This window comes from Bos grunniens, chromosome 15, assembly GCF_055505025.1.
Source record: "Bos grunniens cultivar Pamir isolate PY7600 chromosome 15, Bosgru_T2T1.0, whole genome shotgun sequence".
Classification (NCBI taxonomy): Eukaryota; Metazoa; Chordata; class Mammalia; order Artiodactyla; family Bovidae; genus Bos; species Bos grunniens.
This window is the reverse complement of record NC_141179.1, coordinates 46,763,542-46,776,652: the sequence shown is the minus strand read 5'-3', so window position 1 is coordinate 46,776,652 and position 13,111 is coordinate 46,763,542. Positions and strand designations below refer to the sequence as shown.

Here is a 13,111-nt window from a genome sequence, read left to right as displayed (position 1 = left end):
TTCTATAACTCAAAGTGACCCATGGCCACTTGTGCAACAATCATTCCAATTATGTGCTACAACTTCCCTTTTACTAAATGGAAAGAAAAGAGCAAGTAATGGACTGCGCTTTTGAGTGGTCATGAGGCGGCAGCATGTGTAAGTAGTTGCTGCTGTTTATAACTTAGTTTTTCAAAGAACCTTTGGAGCAGAATTTGTTTCCTTGTATAGGTGCATACTGGTTCACATAATCTGAAAACAATACACATCTATGTACATGGTGAATCTAGTATTGCACAGATTTATTCTCCCATGTAGGATCATTCTACACGATGCATTCAATTCAGCAAGGACCTTGTCACATATAATGAACAGCACTGGGTACTCATAAAAGGCCATGGACATGGAAGCTGGAATTGGCAGAAGTCAATGTGGCAAATTTGACTTTCATGAGGGCTTCTCATTATTCCTGGCTCATGCCATCCTTCACCCACAATCATCTTGCAGATGCCTAAAGAGAAGGTCATGAAGTGAGAGCAGAATTCCAAGGAGAAATTGCTCAGTAAAAGATAAGTGCTTCCATAATCTTCTCACTTTGTGAAAGGATGATCTGGATGATCTGGTTGTGGTTAGCAGCACTCGTCTTCATATGACAAGAATCCCTACATATGGCTCCATAGCAGGTAGGTGGGGGTGAGTCAGGAGGTACATGTAAGTCTGGAAATGGAGGAAAAAGTAATGTAATGAGTTTGCGTCGTGGGACCTCTGCCAAGAGAAATGGACAATGGATTGAGATGGTCCCCAACTATGTTTTCATTGCTCACAAGCCCTGAAACAGGCCATGGATGTGAATCGGAAGTGTTCACACTTACCAGTGAAGCATTAAGAAATTTCACTTAATACTTGCAGTTAGATCTTTGCTGTTGTCATTCAGTCGCTCAGTCATGTCCGACTTTTTGTAACTCCATGGACTACAGCACACCAGTCTTCCTTGTCCTTTACTATCTCCGAGAGTTTGCTCAAACTTCTGATTTTTAGAGTTAGGTCTTTAGTTCAGGGCAGGGGAGAAGAGGATGGTGGATTTGCTTCTAAGGGAGGGGCAGTGTTCCAGGCTGGACGTTGATTAGAAGCTACAGGTCTGTCAGTGATGCTGCTTCTGCTCTTACAGAGGGTTATAGCAGAGTTAGAAATGACCAAAGGCATCCTTTCATCCTACAGAGCAATCTTCACCTTCTAGGATTGCTTCTCATATGTCAGTGATTCTCTTCCACTTTGCAAAAAAGAGGACTGATGGGTGTTGGCAAGTCAAACCTGCAGAAGAGGGGAGAGCATGTCCGAGGGGGAGCAACTGTGGTGTATTTGTGTCACAGGTAAAGGACCTGAGAGTTCTGATGTAGGCAGTGTTCCTCTCCATCTAGTTCCCTTAGCCAGCAACGATCCTTGGAGAGAAACGGTGCTTGATATACAGAAGATGTATCATCCTTACTGGAATCTGAGGTCCCACACATTACTGTCCGAGCCAACAGCGCCACCATGTGCATCTGAATTGGCTACAGGAGTATTTTGAGACTGCAGGAAATGAAACAAATAAAAAGCCAAGGGTCCAGTATCAGAGTTTCAGGGTTAGAAAAGTCATTGATATCTTCTCACTAGAACTTTTAGAGTCTAGCGTAGGACTCCAAGATCTGTTGAAGACTGTATTTGATGTTAGCATGGGATGAGACTAACAATTATCTGTGAAGTTTAGAATCAAAAGGTAATATCACTGGGTGAATATGGATTAGTGAATGAATAGTGCAGTGTAAATGAAGATCCTATTCAATATTTTAAGTATTCATATAATATAATATATAAATATAATCAATATAATATTATACTATACAATATAAGAGCAAAGCTCTATTTTACTTGCCTCATAATAATAATAATCTATAAACACAAAGAGTAATCTAGATCAAGAGGCAGGTTCGATGCACGATACTGGATGCTTGGGGCTAGTGCACTGGGACCACCCAGAGGGATGGTATGGGGAGGGAGGAGGGAGGAGGGTTCAGGATGGGGAACACATGTATACCTGTGGCGGATTCATTTTGATATTTGGCAAAACTAATACAATTATGTAAAGTTTAAAAATAAAATAAAATAAAAATAAAATAAATTTGTAAATAGTTAAAAAAAAAAAAAAGAGGCAGTAGACAAACTTGAAATATTCTAGACATACAAGGTCACCTCTATGTGCCTTACTGATGTATCAGCCTAGAGACACGTCAGAGAGAAAGCTGTTACAGATGTTGAACCACTTTAAAATGTCTTCATCCCCATGATGGTATGTCAATACAGAGATCATTGGCTCTAAGGGACTCTATCTTCCAAATAATTTTTTAAATGCCTGCTTAACATCTTTGTTCCTTAGGCTATAAATGAATGGGTTCATCATAGATGTTATGACTGAATAGAACACTGAGATCACCTTATCCCCCTCATTCATTTTCTTGGCATTTGGACGCATATAGGTAAATATTGTTGATCCATAGAAGAAGACAACAACAATGAGATGAGAACCACACGTAGAAAAGACCTTGAGTCTCCTCTCCCCTGCCCGTATCTGAATCACAGTGGAGATAATATTCCAGTAAGAGAAAAGGATAAGGGAGAGAGGACCGAGGAGAATTATCACACCCATGGCAAAGATGGCCATCTCAGCTTTGTAGGTTTCTTCTGAAGCCAACTTCAAAAGGGCAGGAGGTTCACAAAAATAATGATCAATTATGTTCTGGCCATGGTATGAAAGATATAAAGTAAATGCTGTATCTACTAGAGACACAAGTGCTCCACTAGTCCAAGATCCTATGGACAGCTGAACACAAATCCTCTGGGTCATGAGGGTAGAGTAGTGAAGGGGCTTGCAGACAGCCACATAGCGGTCATAGGACATCACTGCTAGCAGGGAGCTTTCTGTACACCCTGCTACTAGAAAAAAAATCATCTGAATTGAGCACCCTGACTTGGAAATGGTCTTTCTTGTTACCAGCAAATGGAATAGCATCTGGGGGACAATTGTTGTAGAGAAAAGGAGATCACTAAATGACAGGTTTTTAAGGAAGAAATACATTGGTGTATGCAGTCGAGAGTCAGTATGAATTAACAGTATGATGAGCAGATTCCCAAATACAGTCAGCAGGTAGATGATGAGAAATATCACAAATAGCACGATCTGGGTCTGCTGATCTGAAGAAAGGCCCAGCAAGATGAATTCAGTCAGACAGGTTTGGTTTTTTGTGCCCATGGATGTTTATTCCTGTCTACACAATAAGCATCAATAGAGCTATAAAAATCTGACTACATTTGAGCATCAGATCCTGAAAGTAAAGATCTCACTGGAATAAAAAGTGTATTTGATTTTTAAAAAATTCTTATAAATATTTGACATGAATTTCTAAAAATTTCCACCACCATATTTCTACTGAAGCTGTCTAAAAAGAACACTAATATGTGGATTTGAAAAATTATAAAGTTTTCTGCATTTAGTAGAGAACCCAGGTTTTTATTTTTTGTAGTTTGCTTTTTAGTCAGACTTTCACTTTTATTTCATCAAGAAGCAGAACAAATAATTAATTTTTCCTTTGTGATTCCAAGAGATGCCTTATCATCCTTCCAAGTAGAAAGTAAATTTTATGAGACCATGTTATATGATTTTATAATCCACAGTCCTGATTATGTTCTATATTCTTCACTGGATCAGGGAATCAAGGTTCAGTGGAAGTGCTCAAGAGTAAGGCATGATCAGACTTCTGTATGACAGAAGCAGGATAGTGGAGACCAGCCTAGACTTAGGCAGCACCACGCACTTGGGAAATAGGGAGGGCCTTTTGTGGTGACCCAGTGCAGCCACAACAGCTGCCTGCAGAGTTGCAGTGTCTTATCTGGCATAACCATGTTCGAGCTCCTTCATGCTGCAGATGTATCAGAAGTCCAATCAGTCGGAGACATGCATCAGGCACTGGTTCAATGCTCTGCAGCCAGGCAGTAAACGCTACTCAAAGTCTATAGCTTTACCTCAGGAACAAGCAAGGAATAACCTGATGAATCCAAGCTCCTGGGGAAAGAGTTTAGAAAGACTTAGGAAAGGTAGTAGGGTCATGGGCAAATGGCTAGGAATCAGGGCTGGAGTCTGATATTCCAGGGAAAGGCTGAAGTACTAGTCCTAGAACTGCCCTTTACAATGAAGGAGATGTCAGAGCAGAAAGTCAGTTACCTGGCAGGGATATCTTGGGATGGGGTGGGGGGCCGGGGGGGTGGCGGGGCGGGTAGGGGGAGGTGGAGTCGAAGACTGCCGACATACAAGGGTTTGTTTTCAAAGATAAAACCACACATCTAATTGGCAATATAGGACAAATGTGGCCTGATCAGTTGTGACTGGACCACCTGCTCATGAACTGCTAAGTATTAGGACTCAAAGACCACGTGGTTACAGTGAGGTTTCTATTCATAAATATCTATCCAGATGGAAATGCAATGGATCCAGCCTGAACCAACTGTATAATATATTGGCTTTGAGGGACCAGGAAGGCAGAGTCAGGAAATAATTTGAGGAATTGATAAAACAAAATGAGAAATATATTTTCCATTGATACAATGTAAAGGGAATACACAGGAGAATCATTGATAAACTGCAACATCAGCAGCCAAAATAATCCACTACTGATTTCATTTCCCAATGATTTCTGATAAACCCATTTTTTTTCACTGCTTCATCATTGTAAATTTACTTGTAATGAACTGTGCATATTTCATGTGTACAATTTGATGAATTTTGATATATGTATATAATTACATGTTTTTTTAAAGTTCTCATTAATTTATACATAATTATTTGTTTACAAGCCTGTCTCCCAGGCTAGGTTTTATGTTTCTTCAGTGTAAAAATCCTATCTGAATCCATATGACTGCATCACCCAGTATATAGTAAATTTTTAGCAAATGTTCACTGACTGGATTGGTATATGAATGACTGAATACATGCAGAAACAAATAGATTCCTCTCATACTCACAGGCACTGTCACAAACCTGCACTCAAACACTCCTAAGCTAATAATGCTTTTAAAAGCATACCATGAAATTTGGAAGACACAGGTGATGCAGGTCCAGCTTCATGGTATCTTTGGGATGGGGAGATCCTGTGACCACGAAGAGGGTGTAACACTAGGTGTGACCACCAGGAATGCTGGTATAAGTGAGAGGCGTCAGTGGTAGTTGTTCCTCTTCCAGTAGAAATAGGAACAGATCCTCAATATACATCCTGTTCTCTTTTTCATTCTTACCCATGAAAGCAGACGTGCAATGTGGCAGCAGCCTGAATACTAGGTACTGGAGCAGGAAGCGTCCACACACCTCACACTAGCACTCCGGTGCTTGGACTCTTCCCACCTCCCAGATAATGCCGAGTACGTTACAAGAAGCTCTGTCTTGTGTCCTAGGTATTTTCCTGTGAGTTCAGTGGGAATCACCCAGAGAGTGTGGAAAAAGTGAAACAGGAAGAGAACACCTATGTAGCCAGGATGAAAGGTAAGAACACAGGAAGATTCTTATAGTTGAAAACGGGTGGTGAGTTTGAGAGACAATGGATCTTTTGATTTCTTGTGCCTTTTAGCACACAAACTGACCACCTCGGTAAGTACCCAGTAGCAAGATTTCTAAGAGTGAGAATTCATGAGAAGAGAGAAAAATAAAAATCTCTTCTCCCAAATAGACTGTGGATTGTAAAAATAAAGACACAGCCCTTCTCCCAGGACAAACTCTGGTTCTGCAGAGACTTGATGCCTTCAGCATCTTCCTCCTTACCTGGAGACCAAGGATGAGTTTGTTCTAGAGATGGGGAGCTGTAGGTAAGCAGACCTGCCAGTGAGTCCAGCAGAGTGAGATCGAGAGATCCAAGGTGCACATCCAGAGTTTGGTTTTGAATGACGGTGACTCTCAGTCCTCTTTCCTAACAGCTGGGTATGAAACGGACTTTCCCGTGGATTCTATTTCAATCTCTGACTGTGTTCTTGGGTGAATTTTACACTACTTTTTTAAGCACCAACACTGAATTGAGTCTTTCTCTGAGAGGATCATAAAAGATGTGATCCTGAGAGATGATGCCAGCAGGAGGTCCCCAGGGTATCGCTAAGCATACCTCCTTCTATTATCTCTACACAATGAGATACCATGGGATCTTTTGTAGATTTTTCTTTCTTTTGTTTGTAATCATAGAGTTCTGTGAATATCCTCTAATTCCCAGAGTTTGTCTAATCAAAGAAAAAATTCTATAGGCTCTGAATATGAGAAAGAATCAAGTCTCTCTTCTTGGGAGCAGAAGCAATATGTAAAATATATGCTGACAGGCAGTTGTCCATCCTTTAATTTAAATCCTTAGAAAAGTGGAAACGTGCATCTTTTCCCATATTTCTCCTTTAACTGCTTTTAAAATTATTGTTAATTTGAGGATATTATGGCTATCTTTTACAAAAGCTTAACTCGTCTTAGAAAATAATAGATTTGAGATACTTTATGTAAAAATCAAATGTTTGAACTATATACTAAAGACAGATCTGTATTTTTCTGAAACATGCTAGATTTAAACTACTTAATGCTTTATTTACTCATCGATATTTAGTTCTTTTTAATAAAAGAAAAATACTGTAGTCATTTATTATCTTTGCTACTAAATTTTTCCATCCGTCTTTCTTTCCCTTTTATGGCAGTAGGAAAATTATTTATTTATTGCTCGGATATAATTTTTAAAATATATCAGTCAAGTTATATTTCTCATTGTAATTTTTCTGTTGAATCCAAACTGAATTCTTTATATTATAGATATGTGATTAAATTTTTCTTATCTTTCTTTCTTGTTAATTTTTACCTCTTTTTTCAATCAAGTCATTATGTATTCTGGTTTATGAAATCTCCTTGTGATTTCATATGTCCTTACAACTATCCAGAGAAATGGGACTGATTTACTGCAAATTATCTCCACTACATCTTTGTTGCTTTTTCTTTATTCAAATCTGTTTGTCATGTTATATTTTCAATTTGTGAGTATATTGTAAAGAAAATTCTATTTTTCTTTTTTAAGTTCATTTTTTAATTGAGGAATAATTGATTCATAATATTGTGTTAGTTTCAAGTGTACAGCAGAGTGATTCTTTTTTTTTTTTTTTTTTGCAGAATATATTCCTTATAGGCTATTATAAGATATTTGGTATAATTCTTTGTGCTATACAGTAAATCCTTGTAGCTTACCTATTTTATACTCCTAATTTGTCCTCCGTACCCCATTCTCCTGTTTGGTAACTGTAATTTGTTTTCTATGAGTCTGTTTCTGTTTTCCACAAAGATTCATCTAGATTATATTTTAGATTTTATCTGTCTCTGTCTGAAATATTAATCAGCCATAAAAATATTGCCATTTGCATCAACATGGATGGAACTAGAAAATATAATGCCTAGTAAAATAAGTCAGACATACATATAATACAATTTGAAAATATTTCGCCCATTGTGTAGTAGGTTTCCCTTTTATTTTTCTGATGGTTCCTTTGCTGTGGAGAGGATTTTTAGTTTGATGTAGCCCTACTTGTTTATTTTGCTTTTGTTGTCTATGTCTTTGGTCTGAGATCCAAAAGATAATTGCCAAGACCAGTGTTAAGGAATTTCGCCCTATGTTTTCTTCTAGGAATGGGAACATATTTAATCAATTTCAACTTTATAATTATTGGAGTAGAAAATTAGCTATTGGAATATCTTATCCTTAGGGCTAATGGGTAAAGAAAAGTCTTATGATGGCAATTATAGGAACAATCAAAGTCCAGGGGCTTTTGATCAGGATTTATTTCTCACACAAGTTATTTATATTTCATCTGGGAGTAAAAACTCTTGTTGTGTAAATCTTGGAGTACACACATACACACACTCATGGGCACACAGATCTGATTCTATACTTACTGATTGATTTATTTCTTCTTTTGATATGTTTCTCCTGTTTGCTATTTTTTGATAATATATCAAAAACATATTTTGATATGTTTCTCCTGTTCCTGGAGAAGGGAATGGCTACCCACTCCAGTATTCTGGCCTAGAGAATTCCATGGACTGTATAGTCCATGGGGTCACAAAGAGTCTGACACGATTGAGCGACTTTCGCTTTCACTTTCTTTCCTGTTAGCTATGTGCTGTGTGCTCTGCTTAGTCACTCAGTCGTGTCCGACTCTTTGTGACCCCATGGACTGTAGCCCACCAGGCTCCTCTGTCCATAGGGATTCTCCAGGCAAGAATACTGGAGTGGATTGGCATGGCCTCTTCCAGGTGATATTCCCAACCCAGGGATCGAACCCAGGTCTCCCTCATTGCATGAGGATTCTTTACCATCTGAGCCAACAGGGAAGCTGAAGAATACTGGAGTGGGTAGCCTATTCCTTCTCCAAGGGAACTTCCTAACCCAAGAATTGAAGCGGCGTCTCCTGCAATGCAGGCGGATTCTTTACCAGCTCAGCTACCAGGGAAGCCCTCTGTTAGCTATAGATCTTCAAAAATATGTCACAATTCTATAGCGGTGTGTAGGGACTTTTTTCATTCACAGTTATTTCACTGATGCTACTTTGTTTTTACTTTTGAACAACCAACAATAATACATTTTTACAATGATGTCAAAGGGTAATTGGACAATACAGCTCACTGACTATTTCTCTGTTAAAGGCAGCTGAAAATTAGAGTAGTATTTGCTCAGTTAGCACTGAATAAAGATAATTTGTTCAGCAGAAACAAAGGACAGATCATTTCTAATTAGAACATTTAGTAGTTGTATAAATATGGAAAACCATCAACTCTTTCTGAGAATCAGTCATTTTATTTGTGAAATGGGGATAGTATTTGTCCTGCTTTAATCTTTATAATTCTAAAGGCTAAAAGTAACTAATATTTATATATCCAATAATAAATTTTAAAAAGCAGACTGTACAGAAGCTGCAATGAGGAATAGAGAAATATATATATAAAGGAGATTTTGATAAACCTTTCCCAATTCAAGACAGAGCAAATGGACAAAAAATAGCAAAAATAAAAAAGCTAAAGATATAATCAATTAAAAAGTACAAACACATATCAAACTGCAAACTATCATAATAAAATTGTATCTCTTTCCAGTGTATATGGAACATTCACAAATATTGTTACAAACATAATCTCAATAAGTTGCAAATAAATAGTTATTATGCAAGCTGCATGTATATATCATTAGCTGTAGGGAATGGGAATGAGAAGTTTGGAGAGGGCAAAAACACCAGCCAGAGTTCTCGAAATAGATATTACTTCATAGGTTGATTTTTTAATCAGGTAGATATTTTATATAATTTAAAATAAAATAAAAAATTTAAAATAATTCATAAAAATTGAAAGAAAAATGTAATAAACAAACCTAGCTATGTATCCAGATTGTGATGTGTGTGTGGTGAGATAAAACAGCTGAGGGCTGTGTTGTTGCCATCAGGACCTGGAACATTTGATAAGAGGCAAAAAGATGAGACTAGGGAAGAGAAGCAAAGGCGTCAGTGGTATTGCTAATGCTAGATGGTGAATACGTAAGAATGTTATATGTACATATATAGAACCAGTTTATTTGTATATATATACATGCTGTGCTGTGCTTAGTTGCTTAGTCATGTCTGACTCTGTGACCCATGGACTTTAGCCTGTCAGACTCCTCTGTCCATGGGGATTCTCCAGGCAAGAATACTGGAGTGGGTTGCCATGCTCCTCCAGGGAACCCAGGTCTCCCACACTGCAGGCGGATTCTTTACTGTCTGAGCCACCAGAGAAATCCAAGAATACTGGAGTGGGTAACCTATCCCTGCTCCAGGGGATCTTCCCAACCCAGGAATTGAACCAGGGTCTCCTGCCTTACAGGAGGATTCTTTACCAGTTGAGTTACCAGGAAAGACATACATACATATGTATATATTACTTGTAGATACATTATGCATTAGAATAAGGGTATATTATCTAGCTCCTGGTATTACGAAGACCAGTTAGTAATCTGCTATAGTAAAAGTCCAGGGCAGAGATAATGGTAATTGGGACCAGAGTGGAATATTTGAGTGTTGAAAACTGGGATGTTTTTAAGGAAAGAAATACCACAGAAATTACTGATAGATTGGATCTTTGCTAAATCTTGTCCAAAGGAAATATTAGTTCTTTTTTTTTTCATGGAAAGTTATCTTTTTAAAATTTGTTTCCTTATGTAATTAGCTTCAAGCATTACAGAGTAGCTAAAGGTTTCCAGGCAAGGTATGTGGAGCAGAGGAGTTCATTTTAAATTCAGAATTTAAGAAATCTTCAAAGGGTCTGAGGCAGAAAGGAGTTAATAAAGGAAAAACAAGGTGACTGGGCAAAGTGTAAGTGGTGATGATGCAGATATTGGTAAGACTGCTTCCATGTCAGATGTCGATTTGACCATTAATTCCTATTCAGGAGTACCAATCAGGGCTGAGGCTTTAAAAGAGTATGTTCCCATTAGGGAGCTCTTGAATTATGATGCTCATTACCAAGTGTGCTGGCTGCTTTCACACATGACCTTTAAGGCATCAATAATTTATAATGTGATTTATTTGTAAATAATGTGAAAAGAAAGTACTTGGCTGTCCTGATACAACATGAGTAGCTTGAGGAGTTGATGCAGAAACCAAAGCGTAGGTAACTGTGTAAGATTTTTTTTTCCAGTGTCCAGGACTCTGATATAAACCTGGGAAGGTCTGCCCACAGTAAAATGTCTAATATTGTATGACTACAAATGCTCACTAATAGGAAGGTAAAAACTGAGAAATTCTGTCAATAGCAACAAGTAAAATTCAACATTTCTATCTTCATTTTATCTTCATGTTCCTCTCTAGTTTTTATTTCTGCTTTAAATTGAGCTGTCCAAAAAATCTGGCTAACTTTCTCTGTGATTGGGTATAGGATTGTCAGAGGGTAAGAAAAGAAACTACTGAAGTAAAATGTAAGGTCACTCTGTCAGAACAGAAAAAGAATTTCAAACATATCCTGGGATATTGATCAGAGAAATGAATGCTTCTTAACTATCAAAACACAGAGCTGATAGAGACAAAGTTGTGTCTCTAAGACCAAATGAGGACTTAGTTCTAATGTGGCAGATTTTCAGAATTTTCATAATGTAGAAGAACCACATAAAACCAGGAGTGGATATGAAGCACCATCTAGGAGTTATAGGGCTTCAATATTACACTGGCAGCCACCATCCTAGATAAGAGAAAACCTCCCTAATACTCTCCTGAAGGCCCCCATTACCTCCTTGTTTCTCAGACTACAGATGAGAGGGTTCAGTGCTGGAGTGAGGACAATATAAAATACAGAGAGGATGTTGTCCTGTTGGGGACTGTGGTGGGAGCTGGGCTGGACATACATAAACATGGCAGCTCCATAGTACATTCCCACCACAGTCAGATGAGAAGAACACGTGAAGAGGGCTTTCTGCCTTCCCTCTCCTGAGGACATGTAGAGGACAGCAGCTAGGACAAATGTATAGGAGGCAAGGACAGCAGCAAGGGAGGGCATGAGAAAGATGGAACCTGACACATACACCATGAACTCATACCTGGAGGTATCTACACAGGTCAATTTCAGCAAGGGTGGGATCTCACAGAAGAGGTGCCTGATTTCCCGGGTCATGCAAAAAGGAAAATGCATGGTATATGAAGTGTGTATCACAGAATTCAGGAATGCCAGGGTCCAAGGGGTGGCTATCATGAGCCAGCAGACCCTCAGCCTCATGAGGACCATGTAGTTCAGAGGATGACAAATGGCCACATACCTGTCATAGGCCATGAAGGCCAGTAGGAGGTCCTCTGCACCACCCAGGGTCAGTACTAGGAACATCTGAAGGGCACAGCCCTCAAAGGAGATGGCATTCTCTCCACGCAGATAATCCACAAGCATTTTAGGAATAACTACAGATGTAAGCATCAAATCCATGAGAGAAAGCTGGCTGAGCAGGAGGTACATGGGCACATGGAGCCGGGCATCCATTGTGATGACCAGGAACAGCAGGCCATTGCTGGTGAGGGCCAGTGTGTACAGGACTGAGATTGTAATGCAGAGCAGTCCGGGAGACCCACTGTCGGTCAGAATCCCCACCAAGATGAAACCACTTTCCAAGGTGGAGTTATAGAGCTCCATTTCTGTGGTTTATTTTTCATTATCTGAAATTATGAAAAATCAGATAAGGTAGTTCTGATATGGTCACTGGGGACTCCTTGCCTTTACAATGTTACAGCCCTTGATTGAAAGAAATTAGTTGCTCAGTTTATCATACCACGTATTAGTCATTCATTCATAAATTAAATCACCAAGTATGTACTGATAACATATTGTTAAAATAGCACATTTCTTTCCTGTTTCTGATGTTTCCTTTATTATAGGCAAGTCCCATTTGGGCAGTAATTCTGCATTTGCTCTGCTTTACCATCCCACTTCCTTCTCTTGAGAAACAGGAGCAACTAAACCAATGGGAAACATTAAGGGAAAATCTAGACATATAGACATATGGAGTGCACTAAGTCACTTCAGTCATGTCCAACTCTGCGACCCCATGGACTGTAGCCCGCCAGGCTCCTCTGTCCAAGGGATTCTCCAAGCAAGAATACTGGAGTGGGTTGCTGTGCCCTCCTCCAGGGGATCTTCCCGACCCAGTGATTGAACCCATGTCTCTTTACATCTCCTGCACTGGCAGGTAGGTTCTTTACCACTAACGCCACCTGAGAAGTTCAGACATATGGTATCCAGCTTCTTTTTCCTTCCCTTCTTTTCAGGAGATGCAGCATCTTTGAGAAGGCCTAACACATATTTCCTTCTCTCCCACCCAGGTTGTGAAGCAATTGAGACAGGAGATATTTGTGCAGCCAAAACATCACCCTATTTTTCATCAAGTAGAAATTACGGGATGTAATTTCTGTGTCAGTGGATAATGGACTTCCTAAACCAACCTCAAAATGAACATAATTACCTTTGCAGTCACAAGCAAAGCAGGACCAGGGCAGTACTTCCCACTGAAGAAGGACTGGTGGAACAGGAGAACAAGAGATA

General features: G+C 39.1%; 2 protein-coding genes across 2 annotated transcripts; both read right to left on the bottom strand.

Moving 5' to 3' along the window:
- Positions 1-2,341: 2,341 nt before the first annotated feature.
- LOC147357863 (olfactory receptor 2D3-like) lies at positions 2,342-3,265 on the bottom strand. Its single transcript, XM_086340378.1, has one exon. It carries the CDS (start codon positions 3,263-3,265, stop codon positions 2,342-2,344), a length of 924 nt encoding a protein of 307 aa, XP_086196504.1.
- Positions 3,266-11,269: 8,004 nt separating this feature from the next.
- On the bottom strand, positions 11,270-12,205 carry LOC147357862 (olfactory receptor 2AG1-like). Its single transcript, XM_086340373.1, has one exon. The coding sequence runs from the start codon at positions 12,203-12,205 to the stop codon at positions 11,270-11,272; it is 936 nt and encodes a 311-aa protein (XP_086196499.1).
- Between the last annotated feature and the right edge of the window lie 906 nt (positions 12,206-13,111).